Source organism: Leucopleurus acutus (genome assembly GCF_964270905.1).
Source record: "Leucopleurus acutus genome assembly, chromosome: 18".
Classification (NCBI taxonomy): domain Eukaryota; kingdom Metazoa; phylum Chordata; class Mammalia; order Artiodactyla; family Delphinidae; genus Leucopleurus; species Leucopleurus acutus.
The window spans coordinates 7229326-7243200 of record NC_139160.1 but is presented as its reverse complement, the minus strand read 5'-3'; the positions used below and the strand labels follow the sequence as shown (position 1 = coordinate 7243200).

At 44.5% G+C, this 13875-nt stretch overlaps 1 protein-coding gene across 1 annotated transcript; it reads left to right on the top strand.

Moving 5' to 3' along the window:
• Positions 1-8275: 8275 nt before the first annotated feature.
• On the top strand, positions 8276-11890 carry HMGB1 (high mobility group box 1). The gene is made up of 5 exons (XM_082859548.1): positions 8276-8782; positions 9022-9185; positions 9407-9552; positions 10039-10213; positions 11249-11890. The coding sequence occupies exons 2-5, from the start codon at positions 9036-9038 to the stop codon at positions 11423-11425; spliced, it is 648 nt and encodes a 215-aa protein (XP_082715674.1). The 5' UTR covers positions 8276-8782; positions 9022-9035; the 3' UTR covers positions 11426-11890.
• Positions 11891-13875: the final 1985 nt, after the last annotated feature.

Genomic DNA, 13875 nt, shown 5'->3' with positions numbered 1-13875 from the left:
AAAAAAAATGTCAGACTCCATCACAATGGTAGGTATTGTTTCATGAAACTGTTTTCAAGTTTGTTTGTTGTTTTTGCCACACTACTCAGCTTGTGGGATCTTAGTTCCCTGACCAGGAGTCGAACCCGCGCCCCCTGCAGTGGAAGCGTGAAGTCTTAACCACTGGACCACCAGGGAAGTCCCATACATTTGTTTTGTTTTGTTTTGGCCACACCGCGCGGCTTGTAGGATCTTAGTTCCCTGACCAGGGATCGAACCCGGGCCCTTGGCAGTGAGAGCTCGGAGTCCTAACCACTGGACCACCAGGGAATTCCCATAAATTTTTTCAAGTTTTATATATGCAAAATGTATGTGTCCTATTCAGAAACCTTGAGAGTTGAGGCTGTGAACTCACGTCAGATTCCCTTGAGGATATGGGTTACATTTAGGTGGGAAAATGTGATCATTTTTTATTTTATTAGCTAGGCTAATAACTGCAAGGTCATGCGGCTTAGTGGAGAAAACTTCAGCTTTGGAGTCAGAACTGGGTTTACTATTACTCTCTCACTAGCAGTGTGACCTTGGACAACTTAAGGGATCTCTCTGAGCCTCCTTAGAATTATTTGTAGAAGAGAGATAAGCATCCTGGCCTACAGGATCACTGTGAGGACCAAACAAAATTATCTGTGTAAAGTGCTCAGCATATAGGAGAGGCATGATAAATAAAGCTTACTTTTGTCTGGGCTGTAGGACATCCTCTGCAGCACAGCCAGACTCTCTGTTTCACATCAGGACTACATGCTACCTGTGACAGCACCAAAAATGCTCTGTTCCTCACCTGAGGGATCCCTCTAGTTCAGTTTCCCACTCTGTGTTCTGTGTGATGATAATAAGTGTTGCCTACAAAAAGAGTCTCTGAGGAAGAACGTTTCAGAATCGCAGGTCGTAGTCCTGAAATTCTAAGGACGCAACTCAGGACTGGCAAAACTCAGATGTCCACAGGAGGCAGGCAGGCAAGACGGCAGGCCAGATGCTTAGGGAACAGTGGGGCTGCGCAGAAGACAGAACACACCTCCTCTGAGGGAGGCGGCCCCTGTTCACTCAACAGCATCGTCACCCTGCCCAGCCATGGAGCCAAGGTTATCGGATCTCTGATTTTTCAAAAGAAGCCAAATATCTGGATTTTTTTTAATGTGAAAAAAAAATCCAACTTTTTAAAAACACCATGTTAACCAAATGGCACATCTGAGGGTCACGTAAGCCAGAGGCCTGCCAGTTTGCACCGTCTGACCTAACACTTCATGGCTCAGCCAACAGTACAGTCACCTCAGGCGCTCGTGGGAAACCTCCCAAGGTACACCTGGAGAGTGCTCTTTTAACATAATTTTGTAGCAAAAACACACTTTAAGCACAGAATATATAACTCCACTAATAGAAGAAATTTCCACCGAATGAAGAGGAAGAGCATCGTTTTCAGCAGGTGTTAAACGCCAGAAGCAGCAGGAAAGTACGGGGCAAAATTAGCAAGTGGGTAGCGATCCGATCCGTCGTCCCTTTCTGTGTTTGTTTCATAAAACATTAATTCGTTTTTTAAAAGACAGCTTTGTCGAGAGATAATTCACATACGTACGATCTGATGATTTTTGGTGTCTTCAGAGTTGCGCAACCATGACTATGATCTAATTTTAAATCATTTTCATCTTCTTAAAACAAGCTCCACACCCACCAGCAGTTACCCCCCCTTCCCCCCATCCTCCACCCCTGGCTACCCCTAATCTACTTTCCGTCTTTATAAATTTCCTCTTCTGGACATTTCATATAAATGGAATCTTACAATATGTGGGGTTTTTTGTGTGTGTCTGGCTTCTTTCACTTATCCTAATGTTTTCAAGGTTCATCCATGTTGTACCATGTGTCACTACTTCATTCCAGTCTATCGACGAATAATATTCAATCACAAAGATACACTACATTTTATTCATCCCCTCAACAGTTGATGAACATTTGGGTTGCTTTCTGACTATTACAAATAATGCTGCTATGAACATTTATGCGCAGGTTTTTGTGTGGACATGTTTTTATTTCTCTTGGGTACATACCTAGGAGTGGAATTGCTGGGTCACGTGGTAACTCTATGTTTAACCTTGGGAGGAACTGGCAGACTGTTTTCCAAATCGGCTGCCCCGTTTTACATTCCCACCAGCAGTGTATGAGGCCACCAATTTCTCCATTTTTCACTCATGCTCCCCATGTCTGTCTTTTTGATCGTAGCCGTCCTAGCAGGTGAGCTAAGACATTTATTTTTAAGGTTTATGGCACCTGAATTTGGCCTGTTGACGTGGCTCTTGAGATCAAGATCTAAAACACTGATCTTTTCTGAATTTAGATCACCATTTTATAAAAGCTTTTACTAATGAGTGTCCCCCTCCTCATGTGTACCATTCTTTGGCTAACCAGAGAACAGGAACCTTATTAAGAAAAGGTAATTTTTCTTCCTTATTCACCAGTGAAATATTACAATTCTAGAGATATTATTGGTATAAATTTGCTTCCGGGAATTCCCTGGCAGTCCAGTGGTTAGGACTCTGTGCTTTCACTGTGGAGAGCTGGGTTCAATCCCTGGTCAGGGAACCGGGATCCCGCAAGCCGCAGAGCGCAGCCCAGAAAAAAAAAAAAAAAAATCACTTCCATACCGTTTTCTTTGCCTCAGCCATCAGTGCTGCCCACAGCTGAAGCCACTGATTTCCCCACCTGCAAGCCACATTGGCACAGAAGACTCAGGCCCAGGCAGAAGTACTTAAGCAGCCCAGGACAAGGTTCCCCTTCCCCACGCGCTGACAGATATAATAACACCACCTCTCTGCCTTCCTCGGGTCTCTCTTTGTGCCCGTCTGTTTAATCCTGTGATGTCCTTGCAAGTGAGATGAAGCATCGCTACCTCTAAGCAAGAGTTGGGGAAATGAGCACAGACCTTAGTGGCTACCCGAGGGCACACGCGGTAGATTGAGGGGTGGGACTCAGTGTCCTAGGTCACAACCTGTACACTTTTCTCTACCTGAATTCCTCTCCTTTATTGTCAGCATCCAAAAAAGAAAGAAAGAAGAAGAAGAAGGTTTTAAGTGTACAGGACCCTTAGTGTGGTTGGCCTCGTCAGACATTTTGGTTTACAATTTCTATTCCTTTGCAGAAACTGGCCCTTTTTAGGAAGGAGAGACAACAGAGAATTCATATAACTTGACTTTAGGCTTCATTGCATAAGGAGGAATCAATATCCTCCAGCCAAAGACTTACAGCCCCCTGTCTGCTTTTTGTATTTTTTTACATTAGAGTTGTTTCAAAGGCCCGCTGGAAACAACCTTTGGGCAGACATTCTTGCAGTTTTCTGTGATAAATTCTTATTTGGCTTGCCATAGTTCACTGTATCCAACTAGGAATAACCTTGGCCTAGTTGGGAGCTGGTAAATAACTACAAATATATGCGTTTGTCTTTCTTTGCGATTGCCCCTAGCCCCCAACTCCATCTTCCTCTTTTTAAATTATAAGAATGAGGTGCAGTTGACATCTTTCCTCAATATTAATCCTAACATTTACTTATTGTTCTATTTTCATGCCTTCTGATTTAGAAATACCCCAATGTTTATCGCCAAAGATGGAAGAGGAAGATTAAAACAATAATTTGCAGTAAGTACTCTTTCAGCTGTTAAATCATTTATTCAACAGACTTTATTTACTGCTTGCTGTATGCCAGGCACCCTGCTAGGTGCTTGGGTTGCAAAGATAGGATTCCTGCCTTTAAGGGGTGCATTGCCGTGGGACAAACAGACATATAACTGGATAATTACAATTGTGAGCACAGTAATTAATGTACAGAATATTTTGAGATTCCAGAAGAGAGGCGCTTCTCCTATCCTAGAGGCAGGCTCCAGGAGGGGTATAACCCATATTCATGACGATCTGTAATTTAGTCGGCTAAATTGGGCATGGGAGAGAGTGTTCAGGCTTTTTGAATTAGATAACTTCGTAAGTTGGGATTAAAACACCCAATAACCCTAAAGTAAAATATATGCCAATTTGTGGCTAATGATTCATGTTGAAGAAGGAGAGGGTCTAATATAATAAAATAAGTGAACGTAGGTTCAGGGTTGGGTTAAGGTTGCAGGTTAGGTTAAGCTTGCAGGGTTAGAGCTAGAAGTTGTAGAGTTCACTTAAAAAGTTTCTCTCCTTTTTATGTTCCTCCCTTTGTATTACAAAAAGCAAATAAGAGAAATGTGCCTAGAAGTGCAGGTTTTAATGGTCTGTGACAGGGCCTCTGTTATACTTGGGAATAACTGAAGGCACCATCACTAGACTGGATGAGGATTTAGTGCTGTCTGAGGCTAAAATTAAAAAAAAAAACAAAAAACTTAATTTGCAACCACTGCCCTCATATAAAATTAAAATATGAAGAAAAACTCAAGGCTAACTAACTGCACTTGATGTTTTCTAAGTCATGGGTTTGAAGAGGTCTGCATAACATAATTTTAAACCTTTGAAGAAAAAGTTTAATCTTTACAACAAGCCCGTGATCACTTCCATTTTATAGCTGAGAGATTGGAAGCACAAAGGAGTAAAAAAACAAAAAAAAAACAAAAAATAACCTTGCCAGAGATCATACAGCTAGTAAGTAGCAGAGCTGGGATTTGAACCCAGGTCTATTTAAATCCGGTGCCTGTAATTCACCATACCATCCTGCTGAAATAGACACCTGTGTGGACCCATTGCTCTTGAGTTGTTCTGTGACCATAAACTTACCCTAGCAGGAGTAAGCTATTAGAGACCACTGGTAAAAGAACCTAAAAAAGTGGTTGTACCAGGGCAAACCCAACACTGCTCCTGGAAAATACCGATCAGTGCTATCTTCAGATAATATTCAAATTTGGATATCACGGATGCCATCTAAAGTGTGGATAATTCTCATGAATATTTTGTAATATAGTCATCGAGAAGATAAAACAGAATTGAAATAAATACCTAGATTTAAAGAAAGCATAAAATTTGATTAATAGAGGGAAGTAAAGGAGAGTAAATATGTGTGAAGGTAACAATATAACAGTTAACTTTAGATGTTTGCTTTTTAAACGCCGAGTGTACATTATACTAGTTTATATAGTCTTAATATCATACTTTTTCATGTTCATATGACATGCATTGTCCATTCACCAAGACCATAATCCTTGAGACCAATTATGTATTTTTTTAATAAAAGGAATAAACATTAACATCAAAGGTCAGGAGAGGTTATCTCTAAGTCTATTCTCAAATAGCTTAATAAATTTGAGCAAATACATTATGTTATGGATGCTTAGACTGGATATATGAAATAAAATTAACATAATAAAATGAGTGATTTTAACTTTGGTGTGTTACATTTGGAGGAATTGGCTGGTGGGTTTAGAAGTGTATAAACATACCATCAGAGAGTGAAAAAAAGGGAAGTCTGTTATAACTGAATAGGGGTGTGGTCTGCTCAGGCTACAGAGGAATAGATAATAGTTTCATAAAGGGCTGATATAACCGTAGAGTCTTCAGAACTGGCTATTATAGCTAGCAGATTTTTCTTTACAGACATAATAAGTATGGCTGTTAATACCGCCAGCTTGGTGAGTTAGAGAAACACACTCTCTGCCTCTATCTAATCCTCCGGGTAACAATATACCTACAACTCCTGTAATCCTAGAGCAGTTACATGGATGCACTAAGTGGTGTGATGGGAGGGAAAGATAGCATCACAAGGATTCGTTTGATTATAACAGTAATCCACACCGAGTCAAATAAAACAGCCCAACAGTTAAAAAGGTGGTCTCTAATGAATTTGCTAATTCTAGCAGGCCCTCGCGAACATTTCCTGCTAGAGTACCCCATATCAAAACGAAGTGGCTGTGTGCTTTAATTACATGGAATAATCATTTGATTTCCAGGAAGTTGAGACCGTGCTTTGTATTTAAATAAAAAGTTCTAGACGAGCTGTGAAACTCGATCAAACCAAGAAAAAGGGTGAAACTAAATGCCTGTTCGGTGAGTCAAGGTTTCAGCTGCTCAGCAAGCCTGACGGTACGGGTTTAGGAGCCCAGAAAAGGGGTGTTTTAAAGCCGGCTGACTGGATCGTGTCACTTTCTTATAGGAAAAGCCCTGCCTTCCCAGAGATCTAGAGTGTAATGCAGCCATATGTTGCTGAGGAGCTCGAATCTTGGCTGCCTTCGCCCCTCTGCACGAGCAGAAACCCCGGTTTTCGGGGCCGTGATCTCATCGTGTCGCTCTCACTTTTGAAGGTCTGTTAAAAAGTCTGGGGCCTCTTATCTTAACGGCTTTGGAAGTGAGTTTGGGGTGAGAAGGGGGGGGAGGCCTGTGGGTGTCTCTTTTGCCTGAGGAGCTGGAGACACTTGTGGAAAAGTCAGGCCCTTTTCGCTCGGGCGGCCGCTCGGGCGTGGGGCTGGCTTGGGTTAGACACATGCACACATACACCATAGAGCTCTGCTTTCCCGTAGCAGCTGCTGCCTCTGCCTCTGCCTCTCCCGCCTCAGCCTCTTTGCCCGGCATACACACACATTCAGATTTGCGCGCTGTTTCAATCCTTGATGACGTGTCCCCGGAGACAGCCAATAGCAAACGGGCTCTGGTCAGGACAATGGGAGGTATCGGGCCAATGAGCGAGCCCCGTGAGTTGGCGGTAGCCAATAGGAGCCGCGCTGGCTGGAGAGTAATGTTACAGAGCGGAGAGAGTGAGGAGGCTGCGTCTGGCTCCCGCTCTCACAGCCATTGCAGTACATTGAGCTCCATAGAGACAGCGCCGGGGCAAGTGAGAGCCGGACGGGCACTGGGCGACTCTGTGCCTCGCGGAGGGTGAGTCTGGGGCAGCGCCGCGGCGGGGAGAGCGCCTCCGGCAGCTCCCCAGCCCGCGCGGCGGCCGGATCCCCGCGGCCGGGAGCCGGCGGGTCAGGATCCACACAAAGGCAAATGAGGGGGGACCGTGGGGGGAACTGCGCACGGAGCGAGCCTCCCCTCGGGCGCCGGGAGCCCGGCCGCGCGCCGGAGCCCCGGCCCCCGGGCCGCCGGAGGCGCCGCGAGCCCCGAGCCCCGCGAGTTTCCACCCCCGGCGGCGTCCGCGCTGACTGGCGCAAAAAATTTTTTTTTCATTAAAAAAATTTTTTAACGTGTTTTCGGCCCCCGGGCCGAGCGTTCGGGCGGCCGGCGTGCGCGGGGGGCGGCGGGCCGCCGGGCGGGCGGGCGGCGCTTCACGGCTGCATTGGCCGCCGCAGAGCCGGGCGCCGGCGGCGGGCAAGCGCGGGCGGCGGGCGCTGCGGGCGGGCGGGCGGCGGCGGCGGCGGCGCGGGGCCGGGGCCGGGGGCGGCGGCGCGGGGCCGGGCCCGCCGGCCTGAGCCCGAGCCCGAGCCAGTGCCCGGGCGCGGCGGCGGCGGCGGCGGCGGCCCGGCGGCGGGGGGAGCGGCGCCGCGGCGCTCGCTGGAACATGGCTGACTCGGCCCGGCGCTGCTGGCTGGAGAGAAAACAAGGCGGGCGGGCGCGGGCGGGGGAGCTGGGCGCAGCAGTTCCGAGGCAACTTTTTTTTTCGTCTTCTCACAGCCCCGCGTCGCCCGTGCGGGGGCGGCGGGGCGCGCGGCCCGCGCGGAGGGAGAAGGGGAGCGGCGGGCCGGGGGCGCCTCCCGGGGCGGCCCCCCGCGGGCGGCGGGCGGGGGGAGGGTCCGGCTGCGCGCCCCCCGCCCCTCCCCCCGGCCGTCATGGCCGAGTGTGTGCGCCAGAGCGCGGCGCGCACCCCGCCCGCCTGCGCTCGCACTCACACTCACACACTCGCGCACACACACACAGACAGACACACACACACACACACACACACACACACACACACACACACAAAGGGAAGGAGCCATATTCGCGCTCGCGCTCGCCCTCGCGGCGGCGGCGGCGGCGCAGGCGGGGAAGACGCGCAGCGGCCATTCCGTGCGCGCCGGCCCCGGCGGCCGCGGGCGGAGCCAGCCCCCATTTCGAGCGGGGCTGCTCCCTCCGCCGAGCCGACAAAATGGGGGAGGCCGGCAGGCCTGCGCGAGCGGCGGGCGGCCGAGCGCACGTGGCGGCGCCGCGCGGGGCGGGGAGCCGGGCCCGGAGGCCGGGCCGCGGCCCCGCCGTCCCGGGCGGCCTCCCCTCGCGGCCCCGCAGTGGGCGGGCGGCCCGGGGGGGGCCGGTGGCGGGAAGGTGTGCGGAGCCCGCCCCGCGCGTCGCCCCGACTTCCACGGCTCGGAAAAAAAAATACTGCCCTGGTGGGGGCGGGGGGCAGCCCGAGCAGCGAGCAGGAGTGGCTTTTGTCCCTCATCCTTGTTTACTCGAAGAAACTTCAGACCGGACGTGTTTAGTCAGAACCGAAATGCGTCTCGGGGCCAAGCCGATAGCAAAGGAAGCTGCCTGGCGGTGGCAGCCGCGCAGATAGCGCCGCCATCCCCCAGCCCGGGCCCGAGCGGGCCTCCCGCTCCCTCCCCCCGGCAAACTTCTATGCCGAGAGTGTTTACAGTGATCCCTGGGACAGCTTTAGGTGAGCCGCGGACTTGGCCCGCGATCCGGAGAGGTCTGCCCGCTCTGGCTCTCACCTATTTGTTCCTTACGTAGCGCAGAGCCGTGAATCGGCAGCGTCGCTTTTCTGACCTTTGGTTTTGTTGATTGAAAACGGGTTTTTTTGCGTTTAATTCTTCGTTTCTTTTAAATGACCGGTTGGGTATTCACCCAGAACAGATACAGGCAGCGAAGTAACAAGCGCCGTGTGAGTATACCACTGTGTGTCCACTTTTTGGAGATCACACTCAAGGACCGGTTTTCGCCTGGTGTAGCCTTTTCTAGGAATTGACTATCACTGCCATTTTCTCTGGTATTATGAGGGGTTAATGCCACTGCCGGGTTAAACAACCAGTGCCTTGCTTTTCATTCCCTCCCCAAGGAGTTAGAGTGCTCTTAAATGCCGTGAATTGCATTGTTAACATTACGCTTTCATTTATTTTTTAGAAAAATAATTAAGCATGGGCAAAGGAGATCCTAAGAAGCCGAGAGGCAAAATGTCATCATATGCGTTCTTTGTGCAAACTTGCCGGGAGGAGCACAAGAAGAAGCACCCAGATGCTTCTGTCAACTTCTCAGAGTTTTCTAAGAAGTGCTCAGAGAGGTGGAAGGTAAGAGGGCTTAACACAAACACTAAGGAGGCACTAAAGGGTGAAGTCCAAATGGGGATTTTTAAAAAGCCTCGGTGCAATTTGCATCATGCGAGTGGTGGTGTTGGAACAGGCTGCTAAATGTTCAGCAAAGGACACTGGTTTTGTTCATTTTAATACTTAAGAGTACAACTTGTTAAAACTTCGTTGTCGAGTTAAGTTTACGAGTTATTATTTTATAGACCATGTCTGCTAAAGAGAAAGGAAAGTTTGAAGACATGGCAAAGGCGGACAAGGCCCGTTATGAAAGAGAAATGAAAACTTATATCCCTCCTAAAGGGGAGACAAAAAAGAAGTTCAAGGATCCCAATGCACCCAAGAGGCCTCCGTAAGTATCTTGCCCGTTTTTATTTTCAAGGAGTGTTTTGCAGTAGAATCAGACAAATTTAGCAAGCCACCTTGTGGAGTCCGTAATCAAAGTTTCTTCGCTAACTCACATTGGTATGTTTAAATTTTGTAAATAAAATTCCTGTTGGATGGCAGTTTTAGTTAGAGCAGTGGAATTGGATTCTGGCCTCCTTCACCCAATATATCTCCTAAGTGTAATTTTAATTCTTTTCTTTCCTGAGAAATACCATCAGTCTGAGAGTAATTTGCAGAATGTTCTTTTGGAACGCTAATAAATAGTGTATGTTCCGCTAGTGGTGTCATAAGTTAGATCATTGTGTAAATTAAGTTTAATGAGGGATATTTAGCGTTTCATAATATTTATATCCTGTGAAATATGTGGTAGAAATTAGAAGCAGCTTTTATACAGCAATACAACACAGTTGTTAGTAAACCTACAATTCTAAAATTAAATCTCTCTTTTTAGTTCGGCCTTTTTCTTGTTTTGTTCTGAGTATCGTCCAAAAATCAAAGGAGAGCATCCTGGCCTATCCATTGGTGATGTTGCAAAGAAACTGGGAGAGATGTGGAATAACACTGCTGCAGATGACAAGCAGCCTTATGAGAAGAAGGCTGCTAAACTGAAGGAAAAGTACGAAAAGGTAAGTATGGATTGGCTTGGTGTCCTGATGAAAGGGTGTGCCAGGTGTTAGATGGATGACTGTCCTTGGTACTGCATCTTAATCTCCTATTATGATTCCTAAGAGTTGGAGGTGTAATGCAGTTTTAAGTATAACAGCTATTCAGCGTGCCATTGGCTGTACTCTTAAGTCCCTTTCCATGTTTTAAAGAACGTAGAAGATCAAATAAATTGTTAGTGTTGTTTGACTTAACATTATTTGACTCGGGTGGTTTTGTTATTCTCCGGTATCCAGATTTATGAAGATTTTGGTAGTCACTTTGAGTCAAATGATTTAAGTATTTTAAATGATCAGGCACACAACATAAAAATAGGCTGGACCAAGTAACGTAACCTGTATTGTTCATAAACACCCTGAAACATGTATGTTTTCCCTCCCTTAGATTTAAAAAAAAAAAAAAAAAACTTAGAAAGTTATGAGTTTGTTGAGCTGTATAGTAAATTGATATAATAAAATAAGAAAAAGCTGTAGCCTCTATACTTTGAGTTGAAATATTAAAAGTAAAGTTAGAGTTTAGCGTATTTCGTCATTTTGGAGAAATGTATCTATTTCTAGATGTTTCTTCTTAACCTAATTGCATGCTCAGTGGCAAATAACTTTTTTTTTTAAGACAAGATTTTCTACTATGGATTAGGGTCTGACAGTATAAACCTGTAGAATGCGTTTTTGCATTCAGAAGGTGGCAGTGTCTACCCTTTAATCAGTCTCTACATTCTAGTTTTAATAAACTGAACTTGGGATGTGGTACATGGTTGTACTTCAGTGAGGCATAACAATGCTAATGTCAAACCCTGTCATTCCATGAGTTACGGATTATTTACAATTATAATATTTTTACGTGTGTTTCTGAAAGTCCACAGATGTGAGTGCAGATAATGTGTTATTTTAGTGTATCTGAGTCCTTGTTTTTTCATAAAGTTTTGCCATGTTACTTTTATTTCTCTCCTTAACTGTTATGTCTTTCCAACCACTTTCTTCCTGCCTTTATTTTGGAAGGATATTGCTGCATACCGAGCTAAAGGGAAGCCTGATGCAGCAAAAAAGGGAGTCGTCAAGGCTGAAAAAAGCAAGAAAAAGAAGGAAGAGGAGGAAGATGAGGAAGATGAAGAGGATGAGGAGGAGGAGGAGGATGAAGAGGATGAAGAGGAAGAAGAAGATGATGATGATGAATAAGTTGGTTCTAGCGCAGTTTTTTTTTTTCTTGTCTATAAAGCATTTAACCCCCCTGTACACAACTCACTCCTTTTAAAGAAAAAAATTGAAATGTAAGGCTGTGTAAGATTTGTTTTTAAACTGTACAGTGTCTTTTTTTGTATAGTTAACACACTACCGAATGTGTCTTTAGATAGCCCTGTCCTGGTGGTATTTTCAATAGCCACTAACCTTGCCTGGTACAGTATGGGGGTTGTAAATTGGCATGGAAATTTAAAGCAGGTTCTTGTTGGTGCACAGCACAAATTAGTTATATATGGGGATGGTAGTTTTTTCATCTTCAGTTGTCTCTGATGCAGCTTATACGAAATAATTGTTGTTCTGTTAACTGAATACCACTCTGTAATTGCAAAAAAAAAGAAAAGTTGCAGCTGTTTTGTTGACATTCTGAATGCTTCTAAGTAAATACAATTTTTTTTATTAGTATTGTTGTCCTTTTCATAGGTCTGAAAATTTTCTTCCTAAGGGGAAGCTAGTCTTTTGCTTTTGCCCATTTTGGATCACACGAATTATTACAGTGTTTATCTTTCGTATAGTTAGCTGATAAAAAGCTTTTGTGTACACACCCTGCATACTCATGATGAGGGTAATAAAAGTTTAATTGAGACAGTTTTCATCCATAACTGAAACTCAAATCTTGATCGGTTGATATCAGATTTCACATAGCCCAGGTTCATTTACAAAGTGAAGAGTAACCAATCTACTCACAGCACGGGATTATTAGAATCAAACATTTTGAAAGTCTGTCCTTGAAGGACTAATAGAAAAGTGTGTTCTGATCTTTACATGAGGACTCTACATCCTTTAACTCCCATTACCATGTAATGGCAGTTATATTTGCAGTTCCCACGTTTAAGACTGAGAATGTATCCCCAAAAGCGTGAGCTTAAAATACAAGACTGCCACGTTACGTTTTGTTGTTGTTGTTGATAATTAGTCCCAACAAAGGCTCTGGAGAAAAAGTGCTGGCTGTAAATGTCTCCTCCGATTTATCTAAGTATGGATTGTTTAGGAAACTTGAGATCCTCCATTAAAGGTATTTTTAATGGGCCAACTTTTAAAATTGTATACCACATTTTAAATTGGGTATATTTTCCTATATTATGGTTTGCCCCTTTATAAACGAAGTAGGCATGAGGGAGGAAGACCAGCTTTGTCTTTCAGTGTGAATTACCTGATTTATTTGAATTTGATTTTTCTCTACAAAACTCGAGCTCATTCATCAGGGTCATATGTGTATCTGCTTAACAGTTTAGGGAACAATTTGGCAATTTTGTGGTTTTTGAGATTATCGTTCTCTTAAAGTGCCAGTGTTTTAAAATAGCGTTCTTGTAATTTTACACGCTTTTGTGATGGAGTGCTGTTTTGTTATATAATTTTGACTTGGATTCTTTCCATTTGCATTTGTTTTATGTAATTTCAGGAGGAATACTGAACATCTGAGTCCTGGATGATACTAATAAACTAATAATTGCAGAGGTTTTAAATATTAGTTAAATGGCTTTCACTTAAGATTTTAAGGTTTTGTTATATACATATTTTAATCTTATTCTCAGTTAATACCTCTTAGCAACATCATTTAAATAAGTGTAAGGGCGGGCAAAGTTTATCCCTTAAAAAATACTCACTTTACCCTTGTAAATAGGTTAATGGGCTGATAAAAAAAGATTTTTGTGAAACATTCCATGTGTTCTCATAGGCTGCTGTTTACATAAATCAGGAAAAACTAATTTTGCTTTCAGAGTATTGGATTAAACAAGGTAGTTTTCTAAAGCAAGGCACATGTAAGTAAAAAGCAGGAATAGTGATTATAAATCTAAACTTAAGTTTTCTAAGCTAAAGGAGAGGACCGCAGTAGAGGGGCTGAAGGTGTGTCAAAATTTATCAGATGTTTTAGTCAAGGGGAACAAGTAGTTATCTCTCATTTACATGGAAGTTTGCTGTAGCTAAAGAATCATTGTTTATTGCTAGTAGGTGATCCAGTTAAAATGAATTCTGCCTCAAGGAACTTCAGTGGGTGTCTTGTGACAGCTACTGTTGAGATGTTGAGAGCGGGAACAGGTTTTTTTGGGTTAACTGGATTCAGATCTTGACAGGAAGACATGGACAAAATCCCTTTTCAATCTGAAAACATACTAGCTCTGTTTACTATTTCAACAGTATACCCTGAAACTTGGATGTTCAAAACTCATGTAAATGGAGGTGGGAGGTATAACAGATTTTTTTTTAAGTTAATGCATAGGAACTATTTTAATGTCTAGAAATAGTACAGCACTATGGGGTATAAAGATTTTCTTAACATCAAAAGATTAAACAGTATAAACTTTAGTATTAAGTCATCTGCATTTTAAAACTTGATATAAAGTTGGCATACTGATTAACACTTAACCAAAGTAATTGTCTCCTAAAGG

Excerpts from the sequence above, each read along its gene's own strand:
- HMGB1 (XM_082859548.1), top strand. The coding sequence starts at position 9,036 with ATGGGCAAAGGAGATCCTAAGAAGCCGAGAGGCAAAATGTCATCATAT. Across the intron at positions 9,186-9,406 it reads AGTGCTCAGAGAGGTGGAAG|ACCATGTCTGCTAAAGAGAA; the intron begins GTAAGAGGGCTT and ends ATTATTTTATAG. Across the intron at positions 9,553-10,038 it reads AATGCACCCAAGAGGCCTCC|TTCGGCCTTTTTCTTGTTTT; the intron begins GTAAGTATCTTG and ends CTCTCTTTTTAG.